Source organism: Diceros bicornis, chromosome 7 (genome assembly GCF_020826845.1).
Source record: "Diceros bicornis minor isolate mBicDic1 chromosome 7, mDicBic1.mat.cur, whole genome shotgun sequence".
NCBI lineage: Eukaryota > Metazoa > Chordata > Mammalia > Perissodactyla > Rhinocerotidae > Diceros > Diceros bicornis.
The window spans coordinates 68541194-68557318 of NC_080746.1; the positions used below are offsets into that span (position 1 = coordinate 68541194).

Here is a 16125-nt window from a genome sequence, read left to right on the forward strand (position 1 = left end):
CCGATGTCGAAGAGCGTACTGCCTATGTTTTCTTCTAGAAGTTTCACAGTTTCAGGTCTTACATTCAAGTCTTTAATCCATTTGGAGTTAATTTTTGTGTATGGTGTAAGGTAAGGGTCTACTTTCATTTTTTTGCATGTGGCTATCCAGTTTTCCCAACACCATTTGTTGAAGAGACTTTCTTTTCCCCATTGTATGTTCTTGGCTCCTTTGTCAAAGATTAGCTGTCCATAGATGTGTGGGTTTACTTCTGGGCTTTCGATTCTATTCCATTGATCTGTGTGTCTGTTTTTGTGCCAGTACCATGCTGTTTTGGTTACTATAGCTTTGTAGTATATTTTGAAATCAGGGAGTGTGATACCTCCAGCTTTGTTCTTTTTTCTCAGGATTCCTTTAGCTATTCGGGGTCTTCTGTTGTTCCATATAAATTTTAGGATTCTTTGTTCTATTTCTGTGAAAAATGTTGTTGGAACTTTGATAGGGATTGCATTGAATCTATAGATGGCTTTAGGAAGTATGGACATCTTAACTATGTTAATTCCTCAAATCCAAGAGCACGGAATATCTTTCCATTTCTTTGTGTCTTCTTCAATTTATTTCAGAAATGTTTTATAGTTTTCGGTGTACAGATCTTTCACCTCTTTGGTTAAGTTTATTCCTAGGTATTTTATTCTTTTTGTTGCAATTGTAAATGGGATGGTATTCTTAATTTCTCTTTCTGCTACTTCGTTGTTAGTGTACAGCAATGCAACTGATTTTTGTATGTTGATTTTGTATCCTGCAACTTTATCATATTTGTTTATTACTTCTAAAAGTTTTCTGGTGGATTCTTTAGGGTTTTCTATATATAAAATCATGTCATCTGTAAATAGTGACAGTTTCACTTCTTCCTTTCCAATTTGGATCCCTTTTATTTCAAAGAAATACATTTTAGTATTCCTGCTTTTATCCAGATTTCTCAGATTTTTTTTTTCTCCTTTTTTCTCCCCAAAGCTCCAGTAGATAGTTGTATGTCATAGTTGCACCTCCTTCTAGTTGCTGTATGTGGGACGCTGCCTCAACATGGCCCGACAAGCGGTGCATTGGTGCACGCCCGGGATCTGAACCCAGGCCGCCAGTAGCGGAGCGTGAGCATTTAGCCACTAAGCCACAGGGCCGCCCCCCCACCTTTTTTCCCCCTCAGATTTTGAATGGATGAGACAAAGCACTGACTAATGTCCAAAAAGGTCCACCTATTCAAATAATTAAGTTAAACAATACCAGGATTTCAATTCCAAATCCTTCTGAACTATATTTCCTTGAAAACACATTTCCTTCAACTTTCCCCTGGAAGCCCATACTTCCCACTTACTTTCCTTTTCTTAGTAAAAGGATTCAGCTCTGAAAATCTTCACAAGCAAGAGGAATGACTAGTAACCATCAGCCAAAATCCATTTTGCCTAATGTACATAATATTCCTGTCATCTTAGGTTCTCTTCTTTCCTGGTATCCAAATGATTATTTCACACCTTACCACATCTCAATCTTTTTAACTTATTGCATTTCTTCTATACAGGGAATATTTTCACCCTTGAGTTTCTGTGGTCACTTGACAATTTGCTTTCTTTCTCTCAGCTTTTCACTCCCTGACTGTTCAAAACAATACAACTCAAACAATTTTCCTGATCTAGTTGACAATCACTGTATCAAGCTAAAGCAGAGTACATTGGTCAGTTCTGAGGTAGTTCTGGTCTCCAAGGAGTCTAATCTTTATGTCTTAAAAATGCTCAGTATGCTCTTAAGAAGGCAGAGACCTAAATGAAAATCACAATGAGGGCAAGTGACAACCTGGAAAATTGTGACTAAGATTTTTTTTTTCTTTTTTTTTTTTTGTGAGGAAGATCAGCCCTGAGCTAACATCCATGCCAATCCTCCTCTTTTTGCTGAGGAAGACTGGCCCTGGGCTAACATCTGTGCCCATCTTCCTCCACTTTATATGGGACGCTGCCACAGCATGGCCTGACAAGTGGTACATCGGTGCATGCCCGGGATCCAAACCCCAGCCGCCAGCAGCCAAGCGTGCGCACTTAACCGCTACGGCACGAGGCCAGCCCCTAAGATGTTTTTAAAATACAGTGATTGACAGGAAAATCACTTTGAAAAATGAGGTCTATTTTGATGCACAGTACCCACTGCAATATCGTGTAACTTACAGTCCCAAAGGTTTTAAGTTAGAGCAAAAAGATTATCATTAGAAAGATAAATCTTTTTAGTTTTTCAAACAAAATACTTTATTAATACCTTTAAAATTAATGACTATCTAAATAAACATACTTACATTTTTGAATAGTTGCTCAGCAAGTTCTCTGACATGCTTTATCATCTTCGATGGGTTATTTTCTTCAACTTTAATCCGCTCTACTTCAAAAGCTACCAACTTGGAAAACGAATCAAATGGCAAAACATCAACTCCAAAATATGCTGAATTAGAAAACTGTGTGAAAGTCTGATACAATTTGCAAACCAAAAAGCATCCAAAATACATACTATTATTAAAACAAACTATTTTAGATTTTTACTGGGTTTCACGTCTATTCTAGAGTTAGTTGTCAATCAAGTCCTTGGATGGTCTGGTAGTCTCTCCCTGACGATTTTAGGTCCCTATTTCTTCTTGAGAAAAGTCATGTCTGGAACTCAGGGAGACCCTCTCATTCTCTAGGCCTCAATCAGAGAATTCTCTCACTCAGAGAATTTCAGAAGGTCAGAGTCTCCAAACATTCCCCTAACTCATAAACCATGAACCAAACATACAAGTCAGGTTGCTGAGACTCCAGTCCTAGCTCTGCTGACAGTGTGATTTGGAACAATTCGCTTAAACTCCTGAGCTTCCGTTTCTTCATCTCTAAAATAAGATGGAAGAACAAGATGACCTTTAGGCTCCTTCTAGTTCTCAAACTATACAAATTCTAGTCCACTTCCCTACTAACCAATTTACTGGGAGAACTGTGTGGATGTGTACACTTGGAGTGGAGAAAAGAGTACTGACAGGAAAAAATTGCAAGTGGGGAGGAGAGGTAAAGAGATGGATGATTTTTTTAAAAAAAGCATATAATATAGGATTTTTCCTTCTAAAAACTAATATAGAGTCACTGGAGCAGACAGACATAAAAACTGTGACTTCACCTATTCTAGGCCAGAATTCAGAAAGATTGTTAAACAAAAGCAAACATTTCTTTCCTTCTAAGAGGCCTATTTATTTGATAGGAGAGTGGGGACAAGACAACACACATTGCAAGCTGCCTCTCAAAGCTCCATAAGCCTTCCATGTGGTAGGCAGCCCTAGGCTAAATGAAAACAAGAATCCCTTTCCCAGTAGCAAATGCTAGTTTCCTACAAAAGCACATTCCCATACGAACCAATTAAATGGCCAAAAAGGGTAGAAGAAGAAATTACTTAGATTTGGCGCCTCATTCCTTTTAGGCCCTTGACTGAAGTACGCACATGAACAATTGGCTTTCGAGTAACAACATCAATAAGACACCAAAAGTCATCACTGTAGGCAGAATATAGAACTGGATGAACACTAAAGGGAGACCCAACAGAAGTCTTGGACAGAGTCCTTGCCTTACCATTGTTTCCAATCTAGAGGATATATACATGTATCTTATATATATAAATGTACTGACTACTTAGCTCAGGATCTAAAGGCTGATACATGTTAGTATTAGACAATCAATGATCAATCATATTAAACGTTGGTATTAGAGATCAGTGATCAATAATTGACCAGAAAGAATTGTTCACCTCAGGGCAATCTCTCCTAAATCTTCGTACGCTTTGTGTTATTATTAACTAAAGCATTTGGTGTAGGTCTCCAAACTCAGAACTAAAACATGTGCCTCTTCTTCCATTCTTACTGTGAATACTTAACTATCTTTACAGAGAATAAAAGATCCTTCTCTGAACTGAGGATCTTTAAGATCTTGATTCCTATCTTGTCTATACAAAATAAAACCACCAGCAGCAAACATGATCACTATTACTATTCTCCAGTATCTTGGGTGCTAGGAGTGTTTTTTTTTTTCTTTTACAGACTTTAAGAAACTTTTAGATTTATTGGTTCCAATACAGTGCTCTTTCAGAAATTGAAATGGGAATAATATTTGTTGTTGTATCCACCAGAATGGGCTGCTGTGAACATAGTTAAATGATAAATGGAAAGATGCATTAAAATAAGAGAAATCACAACTAACACAAAATAGCATGCTTATTTTGAGTCACATTTGTCCTAATTCTCCCTTTATTTGGCCAATTCCTTGAAGACAGGGAGTAAATCTGTCTTCCATATATTTAACATCTCCTAAGGGAGCTAGACAAATGTTGATTTTTGATTAGTGAGAATGCCACTAAGCTAAACTATGGTTCTAGGACACTGATAGGCTAAAGGTAACTGCAGTTTGAAATCACATATCTATACATTAAACTTAGACCTTTCTCTCTATGAAACTTATAAAGGAATCCTTGTATTACTGACTTCAAAAATAAGAGTTCTATTTATACAATCACTGTAAATTTTTCAAAAAGATTTTAATCAACTATTTAAAATTCAGTTCTTCAAGGTTTTTATGTACTTCTGAGACATCTTATAATTATATTTTTTCTAATTTTTCTAGTCCACATTTTAAATACCAAGAGCTGATAAGCATAATAGTAAATAATATCGATTATCAGATATTTAATTTATAATATATTTATGATTTTGATTAAATGTTTAAAATACTACTTCTCTACTTTTAAGTAGTAGTCTAATTTTGTCTGTATATAATGCATTAATTTGATAAGAACTATACCTCATCAAAGAGATCACAGGATCTATAGGGAGGACCTCTTTCTGAAACAAAACCTGCAAATGCCATTCCATTGAGAACTTTAATGAGGAAATCATTCTCAACCAAACCACGCTGCCCCAAGAAAGCTGTCTGTAAAGAAAGAAAATGTGAAATGAATAAATTATCACTTAGTAATGGATGAATGGTCAAAACAAAAATACAATAGAAAGATCAAAGCCTGAATAAATGTCTTCATGCATAAATGTTATAAAATACTTTTCTCTCAAAAAAGAGTTTTTGATACCTGAAATACTACACGTATTGGAAAGAATAAAAATGAATCTGTCCATAAATCAGGAGGAGAAATCCGAAATTAACACAATTTTAAAAGAAAAACCAATTTAAAGTTAATATATTCTAAAGGAAAACATGTCAGTTCCATAGTAGTATTAAAACTTATCATCTAACCACACAAAGCAGAGACTTTAAATAACCACATTTGATAAATTAAGGTCAAAATACATGGTTAGAAAAAAGACAATCAAGTTGTTTTATTAAATTACAGTCTACATTTTGGACAGATATAATATGGTACTGTTATCTTACCTTGTGAAAATGTATTACTGGTTCTGCATGAATTCTGATAAGTTGCAGGCATGATCTATATCCTTGGAAAAGTTGTGCAAATAATCTAAGAAAAACTGCACGCACTTCTTTATCCTGAAAACATAAGAAGAAACATGTGGTAATCGAATTTCTTAAAAAACAAATGAAATATCGCAAAGTCAAAAGTTGGAAACAACCTGAGAGATTATTTAATAAATTTGTCTGTGCTTCCTACACATAAGTGTCATTTGTGGCAGCCCTGAGTGCTGGGTGTCTAGTCCATCCCATTGTTGGACAGCACAGGCTGTTAAATAGTTTTTGTTATATTGAACCAAATAAAACTTGCCTCTAATACAACCAACTTTCCTCTCAGGAAAAATATAAGTCACAAAGTCTCCTCTTTTACCATGTTAGAGAAGGGAATATTTCCCAAGTCATTTGATTTTTATATCCATCAAAAGAATTATAGTCACAAAAATAAAAGAAAAAAAACTCAGAAGACTGTATTTTAAAAGCTTATGAAATTCTTTCAAAGTTTATCAAACTTATAAAAATCTATCTTATATTAATAAGGTATAACTTAAAAATCTGTTTTGATAATTCGGGTTTTAATAAAATCAAAGTTTTAGAACCGTAAGGAAACTTACAGATTTATTTAGTCAACTCCTTATTTAACTGATGAGAAAATGGACAAGAATGCTTAAGTAGGGGCCAGCCCCGTGGCGCAGCAGTTAAGTGTGTGCACTCCGCTGCTGGTGGCCCGGGTTCGGATCCCAGGCACACACCGAGGCACCGCTTGTTGGGCCATGCTGTGGCGGTGTCCCATATAAAGTGGAGGAAGATGGGCACAGATGTTAGCCCAGGGCCAGTCTTCCTCAGCAAAAAGAGGAGGATTGGCATGGATGTTAGCTCAGGGCTGGTCTTCCTCAGAAAAAAAAACAACAAAAAAAAGAATGCTTAAGTAACTTGTCACAGGTGTCCAGCTCTATGAGGCTCTTTAATGGCCACAAATCTCATCTCTAAGAAATGCATTGGGCAAAATAAAAAAGGGGCCTGTGTTACATACTTACCCTTTTATGGTTTCTAATAGGAACTCTTTTCATCCACTCACTCCTCAAACTTGATTCTCTGCTGTTATCAACAATCAGTTTCCATTTTTTGTAAGCTTCCCTTTTTTATCCTTCCCTAACCCTTTTGATTTGATCCTTGGCACAGTTTTCCAGGCCATAATCTAGGTTCTGCCTTTTTGTCCCATACTTACTCATGCCTCCTCAGGACAACAGTCGTAGCCCTGCTCCCCTCCCAGTCACTATGCTGCCCTGTGGCTCCTCCTTGAGCAGGCCATAAGGTCAGTTAGTGGCAATTCTCCTAATTTCTAATTTGGTATACTTTTTACTAGACTGTCCATCTAACTCTCACTACTCTCAGCTTCTTTAATAACCATACAAGTAAAAGTATAGCTCTCTTTAAAAGCATCAAATATAAATATTAAACTTCTTACCAGCATTTTTGAGTGGGATAAAGCTGTTCGTGAAGGGGGAAAAGCATGATCTGCTACTTCCAAATCTGGGTGTAGAATCTAAAGCAAAGAAGTTTTGTTATGTAAAAGATCTTAACATCAATAAAATATAATATTTAATCTACTTGAGACACTAAGATGAAAAAGTATCACACCACATTAACAAAATGAGGAATAAAAATCACATGATCATCTCAAAAGACACAGAGACAGCATTTGAAAAGATCCAACATCCATTTATGACAAAAACTCTCAAAAAAATGAGTATAGAAGGAAACTACCTCAACATAATAAAGGCCATACATGACAAACCCACAGCCAACATCATACTTAATGGTGAAAAACTGAAAGCCATCCATCTGAGAACAGGAACAAGACAAGGGGGCCCACTCTCAGCACTCCTATTCAACATAGTACTGGAGGTTTTGGCCAGGGCAATTAGGGAAGAAAAAGAAATAAAAGGGATCCAAATTGGAAAGGAAGAAGTGAAATGCTTACTGTTTGAGGACGACATGATTCTATATAAAGAATCCACCAGGAAACTATTAGAAATAATCAACAACTACAGCAAAGTTGCATGGTACAAAATCAACTTACAAAAATCAGTTGCATCTATACACTAATAACAAACTAGCAGAAAGAGAAGTCAAGAATACAATCCCATTGACAATCACAACAAAAAGAATAAAATATCTAGGAATAAATTTAACCAAGGAGGTAAAAGACCTATGCACTGAAAACTATAAGACATTACTGAAAGAAATCAAAGACGACGTAAAGAAATAGAAAGATATTCCGTGCTCATGGATTGGAAACATAGTTAAAATGTCCATATTACCAAAAGCTACAGATTCAGTGCAATCCCAATCAGAACCCCAATGACATTCTTCACAGAAATAGACAAAGAATCCTAATCCTATACGGAAGAACAAAAGACCCCAAATAGCCAAAGCAATCCTGAGAAAAATGAACAAAGCTGGAGGCATCACAATCTCTGACTTCAAAATATACTACAAAGCTATAGTCATCAAAACAGCATGGTACTGGCACAAAAACAGACACACAGATCAATGGAACAGAATTGAAAGCCCCAAAATAAAAATACACATCTACAACAGCTAATCTTCGACAAAGGAGCCACAAACATACAATGGAGAAAAGAAAGTCTCTTCAGTAAATGGTGCTGGGAAAACTGGACAGCCACATGCAAAAGAATGAAAGTAGACCATTATCTTTCACCATATACAAACAATAAATCAAAATGGATTAAAGACTTGAATGTAAGACCTGAAACCATAAAACTCCTAGACGAAAATACAGGCAGTACACTCTTGACATCAGTCTTAGCAGCATCTTTTTGAATATCATGTCTACTCAGGCATGGGAAACAAAAGAAAAAATAAATAAATGGGACTACATCAGACTAAAAAGCTTCTGCAAGTTAAAGGAAACCCAGAACAAAATGAAAAGACAACCCACTAACTCAGAGAAAATATTTGTATATCATATATCCAACAAGGGGTTAATCTCCAAAATATATAAAGAACTCATACAACTCAACAACAAAACAACAAGCAACCCGACCAACAAATGGGTAGAGGATACGAACACACATTTTTCCACAGAAGATATACAGATGGCCAACAGGCACATGAAAAGATGTTCAACATCACTAATCATCAGGGAAATGCAAATCAAAACTACAATGAGATATATCACCTTACACCCATCAGAATGGCTATAACTAACAATATAAAAAATAATAAATGTTGGAGAGGATGTGGAGAAAAGGCAACCCTCATACCCTGCTGGTGGGAAGGTGAACTGGTACAGCCACCATGGAAAACAGTATGGAGATTTCTCAAAAAATTAAAAATAGAAATACCATACAACCCAGCTATCCCACTGCTGGTTATTTATCCAAAGAACTTGAAATCAACAATTGAAAGAGATTTATACACCCCTGTGTTCACTGCAGCATTATTCACAATAGCCAAGACATGGAAGCAACCCAAGTGCCCATCAACTGTATGAATGGATAAAGCAGATGTGGTATATGTCTCTCTCTCTCTCTCTCTCTCTCTCTCTCTCTCTATACACAATGGAATACTACTCAGCCATAAAAAAAGACAAAATCATCCCATTTGCAACAACATGGATGGACCTTGAGGGTATGATGTTAAGTGAAATAAGCCAGATAGAAAAAGACAAACACCAAATGATTTCACTCCTATGTGGAAGATAAAGAAACACAGGGCCAAAGAGAACAGATTAGTGGTTACCAGAGAAGAAGGAGGCTGTGGGGTGGGCGAAAGGGGTAAAGGGGCACATACATACAGTGACGGATAAAAATTAGACTCTTGGTGGTGAGCACAATGCAGTCTACACAGAAACTGATAAACAATAATGCACACCTGAAATTTCACAACGTTATAAACCTAGTGACCTCAATAAAATAATTGAAAAAAAAGATATAAACAGAAGTGAAGCACATATTTGCATTTGCTATGACAGAAACCTCCACAACACACTAAAGAAGTATAAAAAGTGAGAAAGGTCAATGTTACCTGTTGGGAGGACGAGAAGAGGAGGCACAGTCAATAAAGGTTTTATAAAAGAAAAAAACAAAAAGAAAGAAAAAGTATCAGTACATGAATTATGACCTATTCCCTCCATGAAATACAACGCAATTAGCTGAGGCAGCTCTGTATGGAAAACTACTACTGTGGAAAGATCTCCAAGACAAAATATTTAATGAAAAAGTATGTTCTAGAAAAACACACATAGTATAGTCTCATTTATTTGAAAATAAAACAAAATAAACCTTAAATCAATATATATACACACACTGATATACATATAAATGAAAATGTCAAGTTCTGAGAGAATATACACTAAACTATAAAATAGTAGTTACCTCTGGGAAGGGAAAGGTCTAGGGCAGAGCTATTGGTCCATACAGTCGAAATTTTCAGCAAGTATTTGTTTTTATATTTCTTAGTGTAATTAAAAATTAATTAGTTAATTAACTAAAATACTAAGGAGAAAGGGAATAAGCTTATGAACCTCACAGTCCAGAGGGGTAAAAGTACAATACAACGTGACAAGTACTAGAAGTATATAACTAATAATATATAAAATATAAAGTATAATTATTCAACCTAGGGAAAGCTAAAGAAAAGAAGGTAACATTTGAGTTAGGCTTTGAAAGCAAGCAAGTTGAGGAGCAGGTGGGAAAGAAAGTCCATGCAGGACTTACACAGAGAAAAAGATGAAATTGCATCAGTATGTAGCAAATTGTTGTCTTTGCAGAATCATTTTCAAATACTCAGGTTTTGGTAGTATGCTTATGATAGATCAAAAGACTCAAAATAGTACTTTAAAATGTCAGTAAAATATTGACAGTATTTATAACCCAATCACCACTAGACTACTGTACTGTCTTCATGTCTGTACAATCATCCATGGTTATTACACAGTTCAAGTAGTGTGCTGCCATTTGTTACAATTATTTACTAACCAAACGAAGCTCTTATATTTGTGTGTCAAAGCTCCCATATGGTCCATCAAATGAGATTTCTTTCTGGTCCTAGTTTGACAATATACTATGCTCTTATGTCTTATTTGTATGACAACACTACAGCATATAATCCACCATTGTGCTTGACAACTACAAAAACAGGCACACTCAGTTTTACCAAAAATGAATTTAACTCATTGATCAAATTTGGTGCCATAGGTGTCACAGGTTAAGGTATACCAGTGTGCAGCTGAACCTCTACTAGAAGCTATTGACTTAAGAACTAAAATCTTATCTTTGCCAATTTTGGCACTTAATCCTTGAATAATTATAAATATCATTATTAAGTAATCATATATAAGATTTAAAAACTTATTTAAGATTTCTAGAAATATTAAACTTTTTCAATCACTCAAATACTACCTTCTCAGCTTTTGCTATATCCATACACCATTGATGCAATTATTTAATTAATATTTTTCTTTAAATTGTCTTTAAATCAACTCACTTCTTTAAATCTAATATTTTCTTAGATGAAATATCTGTGAAATTGCAGGTTTTACATGCTATTTTAAAGAAACATTATAATACATACATAATTATTAAAATAAAAAAAGTTGCCCCATACCACCCCTAACCATCTCCACACTTCACTTGGGGAAACATTCACCTAGTCATCCTATGTATAAAACATTCATCCAACAGATAAGGACCAGGAAACAAAGGTCTAGAGATGGAATGTGATTTGCTCAATGATATCAAGTGGCAGGATGCAGGCTGGAATTTAGGTCTCCTGAATCCTACACTAGTGTTCTTTCCTCTGTCACACCTCGTATTACAGATTACAAATTACATTAGGATAAGCCAGTCTTCTCTAAATGTTTCCATCCCATAAATACCACTATAACAACATAAGGACTAATATAAATTTGAAAATTTTCTGAGAATAAAACCCTTCCTGGTAATCCTAGACTTCTGAGTTCCTATTTAAGGGGGGAAAAAAGGTTTTAAACAGCTCAGGCTGGAATATTATTCAAGAGGAATATGAAGTCCTTAGTTCTAGTGATGGCTTGAAAAGAAATGCAGAATTCATAAGTTTCAATTTTCTGATGACGGATAAATGAGCACCTAAAACGTTGTCAGTAAAATAAAATACTGTGCTTTCAAAAATCAACTAAGGTAAAATAACTACAAAAAATTACATCCACTTCAATGAGAAACATCCAGGCCATAAGATTTCTTAAAACTTCACTGCATAGAATGCTGGACATTTAGTCTATCAATAAGTTACATCTTTCTGTAGTAACTTGAAAACATTGGCAAGACAATATCACACAGTTTTGCAAATAGCACATCTACCAAAGAGGAACGAGATGTCAATAAGGAGGTCGAAGGAGAAGGAACAGGGGCTAGCTTCTAACAGGGGATGTTAGGGGAATCAGGGATTTTGAGGCAGAGTCTGGTCTTGTTTCCAAAGGTGTGCTTCCAATACCTAGCACAGTATTCAGTTTATAGTAACAACTAAATAAATATCCTCAGTGAAAGAATGAACGTAGAAGAAATATTCAGTTAGGATTCAAAGTATATTCTTTAGACACCTAATAAAGAATCTTATTCTAAACTATACAAGAATATATTCATGTTTTAAGAACACATAACTCTCTTTTCTAAGTGATTACAATGCAAATAATATTTAATTCCAATTACCTTAGTTTAGATTTAAATTAAGAGAAAATTACTATGAACAAAATGTCATACCAAAGAAAGAGCTGCTTGAGTCTGCTGTAGAAGTGGTTCCGGGAGGGAAGAGAGGTGAATACATTCAGGAATTTTAATAGTGCCTCCATCCAAATCGGCTATGATTACATCTAACTGAAGGAGATAAAAAAATTAATCTATAATTAATAAAATGTATTTGTTGTTAAGAAATTAATTTGGCCTTCACTAATTCAAAATGAGAAGAACCAGGTATGGAAGAGACTCCTGGCTGCCCATAGTAACAGAATGCTGGGTTCATGGCTTCCCCACTACCATATATGTCCTAGCTTCCTTTGAAATTAGGTGTGGCATGTGACTAAGTTTCTGCCAATGGAAGACGAGAAGTGATGTGTACACTTCCAGGTATTCAAAATAGAGGGGATGCAAGGCTCTCCTATGCTCTCCTTCCTCTTCTCATGGCTGAAACCATGAACTGGCAGCAAGCCAACCTTTAACATTCAGATGATGACAATGCCTAAGGGGATTCTGGTGGAGAAACAAGAAGGAAAGAAGCTTGGACCTTGAATGAGTTCATGGACGAAATTTGACCGGCATAATGGAACACTTCTATGGACTATGGATGAGTGTTAAATAAAATTTCATTTTGTTTGAGCCTTTGCATTTTGGGTGCTTTATTATAGTAGTTTAGCCATATCCTAAATAACATAGTAATTATTACAAGAGTTAACAAGCAGAGCAATTAGTATATATCAAAATGGTACTATTTAGGTACTTAAGAAAGAAACTGATTTTTAGAACTTTACAACAGTCTATTTAAAAATAACATACATAAAAATGTAATAGAGAAACTAGTCAAGATTGCTGAAATTATTACATTGATAATAGGATTAAAATTCATTCTAATTCATTCATTACAAAATTAAGCAATTTACTTTTGGCAACACTTAGTTTATCCTACCTCCAGAGACTGTTGATATTTAGTGGGAAAAAATTACCTACGAACTAGATGGGTATGCTTCTAAATAGTACTAACTAGGTTTTACTGAATATGTTTATTGATTTACACGCTTTTATATGGTGATATCGAAGCTAAATAGGAACTAGATATCAACATATAAGGTTAGGAAGAATGACTAATATATGAATGAGGGTCCTGTTCATAATTACAATGTTGAGTAGTCTTTTGTCAGTTTAAATGACACCTATGATTTGATTACAATTACAAATATGTAAGTACCAACAGAGCTTACCTCTTTGCTGGCATTTAAAACTAAAACAAAAGGTAGAATTACAAAATCTTAAGGATCTGTGAATCACAGATGTCATATAGCCCAACTTTTCATAAATAAACAATTTCTCTTAAACCCCCAAAAAGTGTCATGCAATCTGTTCCTTGCACTCTTCTTACAGTGCTTGAGAGTACACTCTTCACATAAGAAAATCCATTCATCACCATTGGGCAGCTCTAATAGTTGAAAACTCTTATGTTAAGCAGAAATTTGTTTCTATATCCACTATTACTGATTCTATTTCCACCTTTAGAGGTACAAAAAAACAATTCTTACCCTTTCCTAAAACAGCCGCTTAAAAATATTTATCCTTAGCTATCAAATAGTATTAGGTTATTACCTGAGAAAATTTCCTTAGAGTCTCACTGAATATAGTTTCTAAACTTTTGACAATTCTGGATGTCCTTCTGTGAAGTGCATTATTTTGTTTGTTTGTACTCTTCAAGTGCAGTACAGAGAACTAAATATGTTATTCCAGAACTGGCTTGAACGTAGAGTATTACTCTCCTTCTTTGGTATTTCTAGTCATATGGCATTAAGAATACAATAATTTGGCGGGGCTTATACTGAACTTGTATTCCACTAAAATTCTTCACTCTTTCGCAAATGCTTTTTGCTTTTCAGTTCTCAGTCATTCAGCATTAACACAGGCTTCATTTCAAAATATGAATAAATTAAAGCACTCATAAAAGTAAAAATAGAATACTAATTAATGAATTACTTTATCTTCCTTTCTCATAGATAGGATGAAGACTACAGAAAGATAAACTTAATATGCCAAAAGAAGGGCATTTTAAAATACCAATGAATTCATTTTTTAAGTCTTCCTTACTTGCTATAAGAAAAAATTAATATATTTAGATTTTTTAATGATGCTTTTCTTCTGGCCAATCTTTTCTATTGGGAATACAACAGATCTGAAAACAGTAATTAGTTGAAATGTTATAGGACTCAAAGAAATATGATTAACCTCTGGCCTCAATAACTGGCAATTTAAAGATGAATACTTACAAGTTCATGAACATCGGTTTTAAAGACAGAATGTACTCCAATAATGAAAGGTGTTGGGGAACTTAGAACTTCCAGTAGCTGAGCCGGGAGAATGGGAATATACGGATAACTAGAAATAATAAAAATATATATGAGATATATTTGTTTTTCCATAATATAAACGTATTTTTCTTTCATTGTTATGCTGTATGAATTTTAGATTACCTATGTTTAGAAATTATCAGTAATATTCTCATGGTTGTTAATATTAAATTTTTGAAAGAAAAGATTAAAAGAAAATCCTCATGTGAAAGATACCATCAGATACAAGATATAAAGTAAATGGAACCCAGGGGAATTTCCTTATCCCTCCTAGGCAAGGAGTCTCTAGGTTTTTAATCTTGCTTGAAAGCATTTTTCCTTACATAGAAATCTGACATCATCTGAAATCAGTAATACTGACTCACTGATGGGTCCTACCCCTCAATATTGGTGATGAATTGTTTCTATAAAACAACCATTTAAATTCCATTTTTCTACACTTGATTTTTGCATTCAATAAGATTGGCAAAGTACAAAAATTAAGGCCTAGAACACTCTATTAGCTAGGGGTTAAGAAAAGAACATAGGTTAAAAAAGTTTTTTTAAATAAAATCTGGAGACAGTCTAAATTTTTTTCTAGTTTGTATGAACTTAAATTTCCTAGATGTTATGATTATCAAATTGATAAAACAGTAATTAGAATAAAATATTCTACTTATAGCACTATCAGGCATCACTATTTAGACTGGTTTTTTACTTTTTATTATGGAAAAATTTTAACATACCCACCCCCCAAAACGTAGAGAGAAGAAAAGGAAAATGAAGTCCCATGTATCCAATATAGCTTTGACGATTACCAATGCATAGTCACATATATATTTCTACCCACTTTTGCTCTCTCCCCTACAGTATTATTTGAAGCAAATCCCAGATATCATATCATTTATACATACTTTAGTAGGTATCTAAAAAAGATAAAGGTTCTTTTTTAATAGACTCATAATACCACTATAACCTCTAAAAATTAATAATAATTCCTTAATATCACATAATCAGACAGCACTAACCTAAGACTTTTATTATCAACTGTATTCAAAGAGAATTAAATGTTGCTGACAATACTATTCAAATTAATCATTTTTTCACTATTAATCAACATTCACTAATGGAAAACTTGGAAAAGTTCCAAATTCTAGTCTAGATTTCTATCAGAATCATGACTCACATAACAGTATAACTTTGTAAAATATGCCCTTGTGGTTCAAAACTATTGTGCAAATGACATTTCAACTGATCATCAATAAGTAATGCATAATTTAGGAATAAATAAAAATACCAAGTAAGAAACCTCACCTATATTTAAGAGGAAACATTAAAGATTCCAGGGCTCTACAAGCATCACTAAGTCTCTGGAAACTTGCAGAATGGAAGAGAACCTTATTTTCCGTGAGGACTGCACAAAAGAGGCTGAGGACATTTTGAATTCCTGAAAACACAAGAGCAATGCTTACTAAATGCATTTAATTTTATAAGTGCTGCCAACAAACACAGACTTAGAATGATATGAAATGAACAAGTCAATTTTTGTGTGTGTGTGTATGAGGAACATCAGCCCTGAGCTAACATCCATGC

At 34.5% G+C, this 16125-nt stretch overlaps 1 protein-coding gene across 4 annotated transcripts in view; it reads right to left on the reverse strand.

Annotated features, from left to right (window-relative positions):
- Positions 1-16125, reverse strand: part of SBF2 (SET binding factor 2) — a 507948-nt gene that overhangs the window by 215118 nt on the left and 276705 nt on the right. For all 4 annotated transcript variants that reach the window (XM_058545967.1, XM_058545970.1, XM_058545966.1 and 1 more), the window contains 7 exons: positions 15847-15979; positions 14473-14581; positions 12212-12325; positions 6916-6993; positions 5415-5528; positions 4830-4958; positions 2318-2416 (listed from right to left, as the gene is read on the reverse strand). In XM_058545967.1, the coding sequence (XP_058401950.1) occupies positions 2318-2416; positions 4830-4958; positions 5415-5528; positions 6916-6993; positions 12212-12325; positions 14473-14581; positions 15847-15979 (776 nt within the window). The remainder of the gene's footprint in view (positions 1-2317; positions 2417-4829; positions 4959-5414; positions 5529-6915; positions 6994-12211; positions 12326-14472; positions 14582-15846; positions 15980-16125) is intronic.